At 51.8% G+C, this 14,495-nt stretch overlaps 3 protein-coding genes across 3 annotated transcripts; 1 reads left to right on the forward strand and 2 right to left on the reverse strand.

Annotated features, from left to right (window-relative positions):
• Positions 1–46: 46 nt before the first annotated feature.
• Positions 47–801, reverse strand: MONBRDRAFT_5760 (uncharacterized protein; the record flags this gene model as incomplete). Its single annotated transcript, XM_001743316.1, has 3 exons — positions 47–214; positions 343–423; positions 601–801. The coding sequence occupies 3 exons, from the start codon at positions 799–801 to the stop codon at positions 47–49; spliced, it is 450 nt and encodes a 149-aa protein (XP_001743368.1).
• Positions 802–2,382: 1,581 nt separating this feature from the next.
• On the forward strand, positions 2,383–7,524 carry MONBRDRAFT_31207 (uncharacterized protein; the record flags this gene model as incomplete). Its single annotated transcript, XM_001742996.1, has 18 exons — positions 2,383–2,886; positions 2,978–3,615; positions 3,784–3,955; positions 4,085–4,178; positions 4,273–4,415; positions 4,534–4,693; positions 4,826–4,877; positions 4,999–5,124; positions 5,211–5,268; positions 5,372–5,436; positions 5,550–5,638; positions 5,719–5,877; positions 5,970–6,034; positions 6,153–6,323; positions 6,488–6,850; positions 6,989–7,121; positions 7,194–7,255; positions 7,404–7,524. 18 exons carry the CDS (start codon positions 2,383–2,385, stop codon positions 7,494–7,496), a joined length of 3,147 nt encoding a protein of 1,048 aa, XP_001743048.1. The 3' UTR covers positions 7,497–7,524.
• Positions 7,525–7,917: 393 nt separating this feature from the next.
• MONBRDRAFT_22893 (uncharacterized protein) lies at positions 7,918–10,542 on the reverse strand (the record flags this gene model as incomplete). The annotated part of the gene is made up of 11 exons (XM_001743317.1): positions 7,918–7,962; positions 8,089–8,211; positions 8,317–8,403; positions 8,488–8,620; positions 8,782–8,852; positions 8,968–9,041; positions 9,134–9,512; positions 9,618–9,759; positions 9,869–9,951; positions 10,054–10,134; positions 10,435–10,542. 11 exons carry the CDS (start codon positions 10,540–10,542, stop codon positions 7,918–7,920), a joined length of 1,326 nt encoding a protein of 441 aa, XP_001743369.1.
• Between the last annotated feature and the right edge of the window lie 3,953 nt (positions 10,543–14,495).

The following is a 14,495-nucleotide window of genomic DNA, read 5'->3' on the forward strand; positions in this document are numbered from 1 at the left end:
GCAAAAGCAAAGTTGCACGGATGGGTTCCGAGTGCATCAGAGCGTCTTACCGATGCACGTAACCCATGCGGTGCAGTGAATCGATGGCCAGCACCATTTCGGCTGCGTAGAAGCGAGTCATGTCCTCGTTCAGACGGTCATCAAACTTGCTCAGCAAGGTCAAGAGGTCGCCGCCTCCATAATATTCCATGACCAGGTACAGGTTTTCATCGTCCTATCCATGTTGCCCACCGAACCAGGCCATCAGTGCTCTAGCATTAAGCAGTGCCCGAATACAAAACAAAAAGAGGGCAAAAACAAAGCAAAGCCTTGAGCAGCTTAATTAATGGGGGGGATCGTTACCTGAAAAGCATAGTGCAACTTTGTGATCCAGCGTGAATCTCCGTTGACCAAAATGTCACGTTCTTCCAAAAAGCAGGCAGCCTGTCGCAAAGGTGGCGTGAGCGCGGGGCGAGTTGGTGCACGTGATGCCGCTTTGTGGCAAAACCCAACGTGAAGAACCACATTGAAAGAAGAAGAAAAAAAAAAGAACCAATCGAAAAGAAAGTCAAGAAACAGAAACCCAACGACGAAGGGCCGTTGGGGTGATCAGTCGCCCACCTCCTTGCGTTTGAGTAGGTGCCATTTGTTGAGAATTTTAAGCGCGTAGATTTCTCCGGTCTTCTTGTAGCGTACCACTTGCACTTCACCAAAGGCCCCACGACCAATAATCTTCACCGTCTCAAAGGAGGAGCGCTTGATTTGAGTGGCGCGTGCCTCAGTGGCTGCGGTGGCATCTGTGGCAAAGATGAAGTAGACCATTTGGATGAGTTCACGTGTGGGCATGTGTGTGTATGTGTGTGTGTGTGTGTGTCACTGGCGATTGGACAGCGATTGAGCTTGATGGGGAGGGAAGGCGATATGAGAGGATAGGCTCAAGCCGTCATGCTCACATTGTTTGACAAAGGCATCAATGCTCTGTTCGCGACGAAGATGGGGCGAAGCAAGTTCATCGTGGACTGCCAAGAAGCAATCGAGTAGAAGTTCATAGGGTAGGAGGCGATGCAGCTCTGTCATGGATCTTTGGTGAACATCAGCCAAGCTGGCTTGTCGTGAGCTGGCAGGCGATGTCATGATGCAGGGTCTGTTCAATGGTGGTCAGGGGAAGTATGATCGAGTGGCTGGCCGACCGGCCCTTGGCGCTGGTTGTGTATGGAGCGGAATGATCCCCACCAACAGAAGCGCCCAGATGTGCACGGCCAAAGGGTGCCGCAGAGGGGTCAGCGTTCTGCAGACGGACCACTACCGAACGACATGGTTTAGTCGTGTCCCCCTTTTCCAGCCGATGAAAAAAAACGACAACGCCGGTGGACCCGGAAGGCATAGGAGGGCGGGGTTGGGCGCAAGCGAGAACTCGACGCGAAGTCACACAAGGTAGCAGCAACAGTAAGGTTGTCTTGAGGTGCTAAACGGTTTGCCAGAGAGGTACCCAGAGGTATGGATTGCATGAGGCTCGAGTGCAAATCGGTCACAAGGCGGTGGGTCAAGGGCAAAACACGCGTCGCTCTCGCCCGCACCTAACTGCTGGAAGGCAGGTTCACAATCAACCTGTCATCACGATTAGCAAAGCGGTCGTTTGTTGACAGTAAGTTTGCACGCAACCGACTCGAGTTGCACTCGTGTACGAGGGGGTCGCCCCACCCCCAAAAACAAAACAAAATAAAACACGGCGGATGGGACTGTCTTACTTCAGAGCCACCGCCACTTCAAATCCGCCTTGAAAAGCAAAGGCAAGAGCAAGTGAGCAAGTGAGAGAGAGAGAGAGAGAGAGAGAGAGGGAGCATCCGAAAAAAAAAAGCAAAAAAAAAAAAAAGCGGACGGAACGGACACGGGATCACAATGATTGGCATCCACCCGAGCAGTGCCACCCCACAACATGCATTTGGATGATGTACAAAAATGTCAGAGCGACGAAATAAAGTAAAATACTTTATGGTGGACAAAAGTCAGACGAATCGCTTTTCCAGAGAGGAAGAGAACGTGGGCAGGTCAGTGGTGAGTGATCCGCGGAGCTTGATAGCCACCGGCTCGGAGGCATAAGTACGTGTGGTGGTGGTGGTGGTGGCGCACGTTGCCCTTGCCGGCTTCTCTTGGGTTTTGGTGGCCGATCCAACCAAGACTTTTGGGGGGGTTATTTTCCATTATCTATGCATGCCCAAGGCTCTTCTTTCGTTTATTTTTACCTTATCCCACACTTTCTTGTGTTGTACGCCACAGTCCGGGACTTGTGGCGGGTTGAATTTCAGGTCCGGCCAGACTGTCACACGTGCAGCTCTGGCAAATTGCAAGCACCACGGACTACGGCTTTCACATCGCGACTTGAGAGCATTCAACGCGGTCATCATGGCGTTGGAGCTGGTGCGCGACAGTTTTGCCGGGGTTCGACCCCTGGACCCCACCTTGCCATGGGAGTCGGAAAACAGCTTTTGGACCTCCTTTGAGCTCCTCGCCTGTCTTTTGAACCTTCAAACGCGGTCGGCGGGGAGTGCCTTTTCCACCCACCTACGCGGCACAGATTTGGCCTCCCAGCAAGTTCGCCGCGCAAACACCATCGATCAGGAGCTACAGCAACACAGCTCGTTCCATGCCAGCAAGACCCAGTTGTCAAGCGAACGAACTGATGGAGGATTTGTGCCGGCTCTTATCAAGGTGGCGGCTGCCTACCGCCTTTCTGCAGATGAGACCCATCTGCTCAGCCTCATGACCATCAACCTGTGTCACATCAAACCTGTCTCGCGAGCCCTGCTGTACGAGACCAACTCAGACCTGCCCTCTTCTCTCACGTTGTACAACATACCGCAGCTGGTGGTCGAGGAGTTTTTGGACGACAAGCGAGCCCACGTCAAGGTGCGACGAGGAAACCACCCTCACCCCTGAAGCTCAATCTCTGCCGATGCTACTCCTCACGTCTTGTCCTTGCATTTTGGTGCCATGTTAGGACGGCCTCATTCTTTTGGACAACCGTTATGACGCCACGTCCGACCCTCAATTCAAGCTGACGGTCGCGGCTGCGCGCGCTATCCGTGGTCTCCCACTCCAGTCAACCGACAGGCTCAAACTGGCTGGCACCAAACTAGCCGATGTATTGGATTTGACCATGAACGGATCCTCCGGCCGCGCAATGAGTAATTCAGCAGACGGGCTTGCCGACCAACACATTGGTGACGATGACGACGAGCCACATCAAGGCAGCGACGCCGAGGACTGTGATGCCATGTCTGGCAGTGGTGATGCTGATGATGGCGAGCTACGCACGCTGCTACAGTCTGTGGCAGCTACCCAAGCAAAGGTTGCCGCTGCGCACCAGGAGCTGAGTAACTCGGCACCCAAGAGTCCTGCCTCAGGAGAAGACGCTGCGGACGCCGCTTTGCAACCCTACGAAGACTCGCTCGCATATATGGAGGACCAGTTTGAGCGCATCATGCAATTCATCAAACTGAGCAAAGCCTCAATCTCTCAAGATTTGCAGGAACTCAATGAGGCCTCTTACTGGGATCGCGGCAATGCACCCAAGCACGTGAACACCCACGAATTCCACGCTACGCTCAAGGCCATTGACGCCAAGATTGCCTTGCGGTGAGCCCCATCCAAACGCCGTGTTGTTGATTTGCATGTTGTATCTGCGCCACCAATCAATTTGTCATGCTGTCCTCAGCCCTCCAACCAAGCCAGCGCACACTTGGGTGCCTCTGTTTCGCTTCATACCTGACAATTTCCTTTCACTTCCGATTGCCCAACACGTAGCTTAAAAATGACAAGCGATGCAGGCCACCAACTGCCCCGCTTGGAGCTCCTGCGCACCACTTTGAAGCTGCAACCCTTTGAATGTGATGTTTTGGCACTCTTGACTGGCCACTTGTTGTCGCCGGTCATTGGCAAGGCCCTTGCATCTGATGATGGCATGCGGTCACTCAAGGTTAGTGCCTACGATGATGAACAAGCTTGGCAAGCTTTGAAGGAAAATGGCCCATCGCGACGACTTGATTGTCTTTGTCGTCAATACACCGCATCGATCATTCTCATGATGGATCGTCGCGCGCTGTAGGTGGATGCTATCATTCACACGTTCTCAGTTCGTTTCCAAGATCAAATCTTCTACCGAAAATACTTTCACAAAAGCAGCAGCCTCGTTCGTCGCGGTACGAACCGCCCGATGCGGCCAGCCACTCGCTCCCAAGTCATGCTGCAGCTCCAAAGCATAACTCACGGCAAATTTGTGACAATGCGGGCTAGGCATGATCAACGTTCTTAGCCTCCATTGGGATCGGTCAAACACGCCCTACGTCCTCATCGACCGACGCCTCTGTGACTGGCTTGTTGGGTTGGACACGGATATTAGCGAAATCAACGAAGGATTGAATTTGTACACACCAACGGTGCGTTATGCCCAAGTGCTTCTCGCGCCTCTTTCTTTCCTTCACATGGCTCCGGTCGCACCGGTTCAACACTTGCTATGCCGCCAGTATGACCAATCTCATTCATCTTCCACGCCAGGCCGACCTCGATGCTGTTATTCTGCCTGAGGGTACCAAGGAGAGCATTTTGGAGCAAGTATCCCAACATGCTAAATTTCAACGATACTTGCGTCGCCACAAGCTTGATGCGTCGCCAACTACGACTAGCGGCCTTGTGCTTTTGTTTTATGGGCCTTCAGGTGCTTGCTTACTTTGAGCTTTGAGGCGGCGACGACCTTTTGTTCTGTTTCGCAGCCTCATTTAAGTCCGATTAATGGCCTGGCGAATGCTCATTTCATGACTCATTGCTTCGTCACCTCCTCACTAACCAGGCACGGGCAAGACTCTAATGGTGAATGCAGTCGCAAAGTCCATGAAGAAAAAGTAAGGGGGCTCTACCTAGCACATGCTAGAGCAGGATCACAGTATATACTCAAACTACACATTCTGCGCTTGCTGGGCTAATGTTTCGTCACCTAACGAGCGTGCCGGCGCGGGTTTGCAGGGTTTTGCTGATCAACTTTGCGGATATGCTAGCGCACTCAGCGGAAAAGAAAGGCAGTTTATCGCAAGCCTTGTTTCGCGAGGCCGACATGAGCAATGCTGTTGTGTTTTTTGATGAATGCGAAAGGTCTGAGAACTTGTGGGCCTTTGCTGCGATCATCTCTGGCACACCAACTGACCGTTTGCTTGTTGATTCTCTTATCTCGCTAAAAGCATGTTCGCCAAGCGCGAGAGCGGCGGAAGCAACATCTTGACCGAATTGTTGACCGAAGTAAATCTTCTTCACTCTTCTTTTTTCGGGGGCGGGGAAGAGAGGCAACGATGGCGAGCAAGTCCTCACGCAAATTGTCTTGCTTGGCTTTGGATGGAGTCAGATTGAGCGTTATCCGGGCGTTGTATTTCTGGCCACAAACCGGGCCCAGGACCTGGACGAGGCCATGTATGGCACACCCTTGGCATGACATTATTATGCAAGCTGTGTGGTCATTTGCCTGTCTGGCGCGATTGTGCCTCACCACCGACTCTGGCTTGAACACTCATCGGACCTCGTAGGTATCGGCGGATTCATGCCGTGTACAACTTTTCTCGGCCTTCACACTTGCAACGCCGCTTGATCTGGAACATTCATACAGAGCCGGAAGGTAAGCGCAAAGGACCGAACAAGCAGCGTTATTATGGAAAACGAAGATATGGCTAGCTCATGCTATGTTGGAATCAACAGGCATCCAGGTTGCAGCGGATGTTGATTGGGCAGAGATCTCTTTCAAATATGACCTTTCTGGTGGGTTCATCAAGAACGCCGTTGGCTCCGCGTTGGGCATGGCTATCGCCCGAGATGGCGAGGAGGCGCCTGTGATCCAGGCCGAGGACATCCACCGTGGTGAGTTTTTGCCTGCTTCTGTTGTACTTTTGGTGCACTCACGCTGGCAATCCTAACACAAATGTCATGTCTGCTTTGCCATGCCAATCCAGCTTGTCGCCTTCAAATGCGTGGTCATATGGCCATGGATAGCTTCGTCGAGCTCAGAGTTCCCAAGGTGCGAGGCACACATGACCTCAAGCAGAGCGCACGCATTAGTCACGGGCCTGTTCACGCAGCTTTTCTCAATCTCGCTGTCCTTTTTTCCTTACTTTTACCATCCCATGCGTCTCCAGTCTGGTCTTTCAAATGTGGTTCTGACGCCGCAGCAAGAACGTGAAGTGGAAGAACTTATCCTACTAGAGAAAGCGCGGAGCGTGCTGTTTGCCGATTGGGGCTTTGGTGAAGCTCAGCGGCACTTGCAGAGTACCACCGCTCTCTTTTGGGGTCGAATCGGCACGGGCAAGGTTTGTCCGGAGGCTTGGTTTAAATGTCGGCATATCGGCGCGGCCAACCCCTTTGCCTCTCTCTGATGAACCCGAGCTTGCATTCTCACAAACCTTCTGTTTGGGTGCGCATGAATGGTTGGATATGCGTGCACACACGCGGGGTGCTGTTCATTTGGCGTCAGTCGGTGCTGGCTGAAGCAGTCGGCTTTGAGCTGGGCCGCCCCATCAAGCTGATCAACGTTGCTGAATTGTTGCGTAACGCGTCGGGGTTTCAGATCTCCAGTTCCAAATCCAAGGCTAAAAAGAGCGTTTTAGCTCAGGCGTTTGCTGACGCTGCCATGGCCAACGCCGTCATTGTGCTGGACAACTTTGGCGCGCTGCTGAGCGTTGTTGGCGAACGGCATTTGGAAGCAGATGCCTTGATGCAGGACGTTCTGTTCCAGGTGCAATCCTATGAGGGCATGGTCTTTGTCCTGGTGACGTCGAGCTCAGCATTCTCTTCGGTTGCCCATCGCTTTGAAAGTGACCTTTTTGCGACCTTTAAAGTACGGCCCTTTGCCGCGCCAGACTGCAAGCCTCGTTTGCCCAGCTCCCCGGGCTGGTGTGCCTGGCTTCTTCCTGTCCTTCGTCTAGCCAGTGGTCGTTTATTGTCGTTTACACGGGTCCGAATCGTGTGAAACTAGGCAATTGTCGAGTTTGACATTCCACCAGCTGACATTCGAGAGCGTCTCTGGCAAAAGCTCATCCCAGATCCAGTTCCTGGCAAGCAGACCCTTGATTGGAGTCAATTAGCACGGGCGCACGACCTCTCAGGCGGTAGGATTATACCCTTATCATTGTCGGGTATCTTCTGCGCTTCGTCGTTGACGTGATCTGCATGGCTCGCAGGTCAAATTTCAGGCATCGTCTACCGAACCTGTGCCAAGGTGGCATTAAAACCCGATGGCCAGGTGAGCGTTTCTTATTCGATCTTTTGACGCCTTTGCAAAGGATCATGTTAATGTGTTCTGGCCCGTTTTTGCGTGTCTTGAGAAAGTCGATTTCCATGTGCAGGGCTCCAGTCTCACCTTGACACCACATTGTGTGATTGCCTGATAGCTTACCACTTCCACCCTGATTGAGGAGTGCACGCGAGAGAAAGAGCGTGGTGCTGGCGCTCTGGGCCTGGTTATGAAGCATTTGTTTCTGTGATATGTGGGTTCGTTGGGTTGCTCTGACTTCACAAAACAAACAAATGAATTGATTGGCCAATAACGACCGCATCTTTCTGGCTTCTTTCTATCGGTTTCTTTTCGCCACGTTTATAACAGAAGCCGGTCGGCTTGGCTGCTGACACATTGTCGAGCTGGGAATCTTCTGCATGCATATGCATGCGCATCGGCACATGACACGCCGACACAAAGACATGCACAAGCACACAAAGGTATACACAAGAGCATGACACACCCAACACTGTGCATTGCACAGTCCTCTTTGAATGGAGCCATTTACAATCTTGACACAAAAAGCAGACGAATAGCCACTAACATGCACATGGACACAACACACATGGACCAAGCAAATGCTCACACGCACGGGTTTCGATCGTTCAGCGCACGGGAGCCGGGCAATTTCATTGCGCACACATGGCACGTAGGTCACCATCAAAGTTTTCAATCTAGCAATTGGTGAGCAAGGCCAATACACTTGAGATGGCGGCAACGCAGACTGGCATGTTGTTTGTGAAAAGGAAACGTTTGGGTCTCAAGAAGGGGATCCGGTGGACTCCAGCTTTTGCACGCACCACAGAAACAATTTCATTGAAGTTGGCCTTTTGCTCGAGGGTCACCTGCTCGTGTTCTTTTTGCAGCTCACTGAGCAAGAGCTCCAGATCCTCGCACTCTTCAACGAGGCGCTCAATCTGGGTCTGTTGGGGCACCAACATTGAGGCAGGTGAGGAGTATCGAGGGCCGAGAAGAGTTTGTCATTTGCAAGTCAACGCCCTCAATCCGCTACTGCTTCTATTGTTTACCTGATTTTCTTTCTCTTCCATTTCCAATGCCTCACGCTCAGCGCGCACTTGCGAGAGTGAGTGATCATTCTGGTTCCGTTTTTGACTCTGCAAAAGCTCAAGTTCATGTGAGCAACACCTTGGCGTTGCGGCGGGTGGTTGCAAGCTGCCGAGCGCGTGGTGTGAGCGCACCTGTTGCTTTGATAGGCGACTGAAGCGTTCCTTGGCCATTTGCACTTGACGTTGCAGCTGTTGCTCGTTGTTGTGCAGGCTCTGTAGCAAGCCCTTCTGCGCTAGCGCCTGAGATTCAAGCTGCGCCACGGCGCTGAGATCAAGCAAAGCAAGATGTTAGACGGCAAGATTAATAAGCAGAGTTCATGACCCAATTCTTCGAGCAAAAAACCAAAAAACAAACAAACAAAAACAAAAATAAAAAAGAAACCCCGCGTTTGATTGACTTTGTCCAATCTGTGGGGGTGCACGTACTCAGCACTCATGGTCGAAGCCCGCTTGTATTTGAGTCCTTCATTGAGCTGGCGTGTAACATTCTCCAAGGCCTTAAATGCAGATTCAACAGGTTCAAGTGTCATTCGTGAGCATCACAGAACAGTGAACAGTTGCGGGTGGCCAGGATCACCGACTCGGCTTTAGACATGACTTGTGCGCGGTTACCTGCTTGCAGTCCTGAAATGATTCTGTTTTGTTGCGCAGCAGCTTAAGCTTGTTTTGATGTGCAGTGACACGTTCTGCGATTCACAAGAGCACAGATGAGTTGATCCAAAAGTTTCAAGCCAAATTACACTCTGCGCCGCCTGGCTCGAGCTACTGTCAAACGTACGCTTCATGTCCTGCAGCATTTTTTCCTTGTCCACGATTTGGCGCTTGATGCGATCGGGGGACCCGACAATCTGTGACTGCACAACATTGCGCTCTTGAAATTGGGTTTCAGCTTCAAAGGAAAGCTTTGAAAGCTTATCCGTGGCTTCGGCAGCCTCGCGCTTTTGCTCCTTGATCCGGGCTTGAATTTGGTTTTGCTCGTCGTTGAGCGACATGATCTCTTCGAGAAGCCGCTTGACTTCAGCCTCTACCTCACGAAACTGAGTTGCCTCTCGGTCACGGCGAGCTGCCACCTGCGTGATCTTCTGTTCAATCCCCTCAATCTCATCTCGTAGTTTTTCGATATCCTCCACTGTTGTTTCTTGCTCTTGTTGCAAGCTCTGAAGTGACAATTTGGGCAAACGCACGTGATGTCAACCATAGCAGCAATCTTATCAGCAGCCGTTCTCGTTGAGCGAGGGTACGCGTGTTGATGAGGTACGCACGTCAGCTTCATCGCGGATGGTCAAGAAATACTTGAAGAAGTTGAGCAGGGCCGAAAGATGGGTTTTGACGCGTTTGAAGGTCGGGTGTTGAATGTCACTGAGGGAAAAATCTTCCGCACCAATCTTGTGCATCACCTTGATCCTGTGCAAGCGCGGCTCGGAAGGTCAGCCGAGAGCGGCCAAACCGCCATTTCACTTTCCTGCTCATCACTGACTTGAGAACGATTTGGGAAAAAGGCACCAAGACTTACAGTGCGCTGTCCCACAGAAAGCCATGGATGGCACCGTCGTAGAGTTCAGGGTGCTCAAACGCCTCGGTGGCTGTAAAGGGAAGCTAAACCGCATCGTTCACGTGAGATCGCACCGATATTTGGGTTTTACTCGGCGCGCATGATGAGGCAGAGGCGAGGTCATGAGCAACGGTGGCTTGGCTAACCTGATTGCCGAGGCCGTCGGTGGGTTGAAGACGCCACATGTCCTCAAGGATGGCCTTGTAGATATTGCGAATTTGCATGGGCTGGGGCGGGGGGGATAGGGCGCAGAGGGGCCAATTTGGCCGTGGGCAATGCGGCACGAATCAGAATCGTGAGATGGGCGATTTTTACACTATAAGGAGTAGACTAAGAAGTCGTATCATCGAGGCGTGGCGTCAACCATCGCCGCGGCTCGTTGCAACGAAACGATCTGCTGTCACCCCGAGCGGTGGGTTTGGTGCTGCTGCCTTCACTTTCTTCCTGCAGTGTTTCACTTTCTTGGCTGGCATTCGATGGTTCGTGCTGTCGCCGACAAACGCTGTTGCCTGGATGCTGCCACTTACATTCGGCTCCTTGATCTCCGATGCCTTGACATGGATGTTCATCTGCGCCAGGAGCTGGACGATGTCCTGCACCTTGAGCTGCGGGAAGGTCAAGCCGTCTGAAGCCATTTTCAAGTTTTGGCGCGAAAAAATGCCAAAAACCAACCGGGTAAAACAACGCACGAAACAATACACAATTCGCTCCCAACCATCATCATCAAGGAAAAGAACAAAAGGATGTTTTAAGGGCGAAATGAAGAATAAAATTATTTGTCAGATGAAATTTGGGCGAGAACACTAAGAAGCACGAAGGGAACAAAAGACAAGAAGAAGAAGGAGATAACGGATGAGAGACATGTGCTTGAAACAAGCATTTTCACTGACAAGTTGCGTCGTCGTGACGGCGACGGTGACGACGACGGCAGACGACACCGTTTCGGTTCGAGCATTCAACCCGCCCCCAGTCGGGTCGAGGGGTTGGAAACTCGGGGCAACGGCGAGTGTGGAATCGAGGTAGGGAAGCTGGTCTGGTTCCTTCGCTTGTCAGAACAGGTTACACGCAACGAAGAACAAGGGTTGTCACGAGCTGGCTGGTCCGCGTGGTGTGCTGCTCACACTCACTCGTTGCGATTGCCATGCTTCAATCATGCATGAACCCTTCCCATCTGTCCTGGTCTGCAGTTTGCGACCGGACCAGAAAGGCTGTGGTATTTGGCTCGAAACCCCTACCAGCCATGGCAAGGTTCGACTTGCTGCTCGAGCAGAGGCTGCGCGAGGCCTGTGCCTTGCGCGACTTCGAGTTGCACCGGGCCCTTGAAGAGATTGCCAAGTAAGCAGCAGGTTTTGACTGGTTGTGTCAACCCAGTCGCCCGGCTTGAATTCTACAAGCGTAGCTGCACGCCAATCGCAGCTAACCGTCGGGATTTCATCACTATCCATCCCTGTTCAGAGTACATTATGCAGCTACTGGTCGCTTGAAACTGCTCGCAGAGGCAGAGCTGCGATACACCAATGTACGCGCTCTTACTCGCGAGCCCGAATTACTCGGTGAAAACCGAAATAAAAATAAAAAAAAAACACTGAGCATTGACAATGTGGCTCTTTCACGCTCACCGACTCTCGACGCCTTATTGCGCTCGCTCACTTGTGCTGTTGGGCTGGCCTTCGTAGATCCTCTCGCATCTGGAGAACGAAGATGTTTCAGCCGCTGAGGTTAGTTGTGACTCGGCTCGAGAGACAGGTGACACACAAGTGCAATATGCACATGGATTGACAGGTGGCTTTTATCGTTTCAACAGAGTGAGCTTCAGCTATTAGCTCAGCTGGAAGACCTACCAGTAGTTCATCTGCGCCGTTCAGAACGTGCGATCCTAAGCTTTGTGTCAGAGGCCAGCCCTCTTGACCAACTCCGCCTATTTCAACTGGATGCCGTACGTACTCAGGCCCGTCAATTTTTTTCTCGAATTCATTCCGCTCAGTTTACAAATTGCGCTTGTTCACGCCTTTCCGCTCCGGCGTGCTGTCTCGCATTCTTTGATCGCGATGTGGCGTGCGTCGCGGACTCTTCGGGATAGGCCGATAGTCCTCTGGACATGAGCGCACTTGAAGACATGATACAGGCTTCATGTGACTATTGTGCACAGCAACCCGTTGAGCAGCAACCGGCCATCGTTTCTGAAACCCTCGATATCTGCATGGATCATCTTGTACAAGTGACGAGCTTCGTGCGTTCTCCATGGCGCGATTGTGCATGTTTTGCGCGGGTTGTCAATTTCATGCTCTCGGACAAGGCCTAATGCCTTTCATTTATCGTGCATGCTTTCCTACCACAGCTTGATGCCACTGTCTTTGATGGGATTGATCAAGCCTTGACCAAGTTACAGACGTTGTGCCGATCCAACACCGACGAAGCCGTGGAACTCGCGCAATTTCAGCGTCAGACACAGCATTGCGCCGCTGTCTGGGCTTCGGCCCTTGGCACTCTACCATTGATCAGGTGCGAGCGGACCTCTCGCCAAATTGTGCGACGTTGTGCGTAGACTCAACTCATCCAGTGTCGTGTTTCTTATCCTGGCGCTCAGGGCTCTGGAGACTCTGCAGGGTGCTCCCGTGGGCGATGTGGCATTCGTAGTTGGTAAGTTCAGGCCGTATAAAGTTTTGTAATGACTCGACTGCTCTGTGCGACACGTGTGACACATTTATCCGTTTCTTCTCATTGAGGCTTGCTCTTTTGTGCTGTTTCATTTTTCTCCTTTTAGCGCTACAGGCATTGGCGATGAGCGAGGAAGGCAGCAAACCGGCTTGGATTCGATCTCTGCTTTCCATTGCAGCCGGTGCGTTTGCTGAAACTCGCATTCTGTGATACAAAGGCACAATCTCTGATTTACCACAATCTCCCCTGAGCTCATTTGGTTGCTGCTCGACCTCGTAGACATTGACGCTTTGCCCGCATTTCGACGCTTTGCCGCTGCTGCTCAGGTTTGAGCGAGTTGATATCACCATCCTCTCATGTTCAGCTTTCAAAAAAATACCAAAAACAAACACAAAGAAACATTGCATTTACTTGCCTTGCTTGGTTGATCAAATCGGGACTCATTTCTGCTTGTGCTGGGATGTTCTTGCGTATGCTTTATGTGGCTGCAGCTGCAAATGCAAATGCGTGATTTGCGACGCTCTGAAGCCTCGCGTTTGTTGCGGGCGTTCACCTTTGCTGACACAGTTGCCACTTCCAACGCGAACATCATCAACGCTGATATCGTGAGCAGCTTTCTGGGCGTCGACTCAAACTTAGTCTCACTCGTTCACGGTCTCGGTCAGCGTCGAGTGACTTGGAGAAGCACCGACACCGAAAGTGTGCTTTCGTTTGCAAAGTGGTGCCCGCAGCTCTTTGTTACTCTGGCCAGCAATGATTCACCGCCGAATGCGGGGTAAGCAGAGGCGGCGCAAGAGCATTTCATACCCCTCGCTCAATAATTGCCTAATGAGGCAAGCCCCGATTCTTGTCTCACAATGTATACCCTGCTCTGTATATCTTAGGCACTTTTTCGATGTGCTTTCCAGCTGCCTTCTGCGGCCAGCTACATCTTCAGAAGCCTTTGCTCTGGTCTGTCGCGTGTAGGCATCTTGGCTCGCTTATCCATGGCTGCTGCTCACGCAGTTGCACCCTGTTCCTTGCCATTTGTTGAATTGTCGCCCGATGCATAAATCTGGGGCCGGATCAGGCATCTTTGAGCCTGAGTGCAAGCTTGATGCAGGCAGCACAGGCAGCACGCGAAGAGTCGCCGGTAAATTTTGCAGCTGCTCGCTCAACAAGGATGTATCAGACCGGTTGGCTCAACGATCCTCTTGTTGCTGTTTGCTCGATTTCAGCTTTTATCCAGTAAAGACCCTCTTACTTCCATCGACAGAAGCTTGTGGCACAGCCTCCTTCTCAACTTTTTGTCGTATGACGCCTCGGTGTGTTGCATTGCTTTGCAAACCTGACGCGCAAGAGGAATATACCCTGGCTCTGTTAGGAAACTCATTCTGCTGGAAATCAACTGCCCATGGGTGCTCATACAGGTCTTCAATCCAGCGCGCACCAATATCTTGACATCCCGCTGCATCAGGGCGCTGGTGAATATGGTGCAGCAACTTCAAGCAGTCAAACCAATCTTGCGCTTTTACGAACTGCTTTCATCTTCGAATTTGGTAAGCGGGGGCGGTTGTTTTTGCTTTCGGCTTGAAAGCAAAAAAAAAAAAAAACCATATCACTGGATGGCATCTAACCTTGTCTTCCTTCTCAGCTGCAAGTGCCAGATATCTTGAGGCTTTTCCAGGAATGTGTGCTTCAGCTCACGCACACATGTCCTGAGGTATGTTTGGCCGTCTGGATCACTGTACCCGACTTGAAGAAGCGAACACGGCATTTGAAACGGCCTTTTTCCATTTCGTAGGCAAAGGCCGACCTGCTGCAAGCCTTGGCTTCGGCGTTTTCTCAACTTGGCCAGGACCAAGAGATTATGGCCTTGGATTTGCAGTCCAACAACGCCAACCACCTGCTTTTGCGTGGATATGCCAGCTTCAATCTCCTGCAGAAGTTG

The sequence above is a fragment of the Monosiga brevicollis genome, genomic scaffold, assembly GCF_000002865.3.
Source record: "Monosiga brevicollis MX1 MONBRscaffold_3 genomic scaffold, whole genome shotgun sequence".
NCBI classification, from domain to species: domain Eukaryota; class Choanoflagellata; order Craspedida; family Salpingoecidae; genus Monosiga; species Monosiga brevicollis.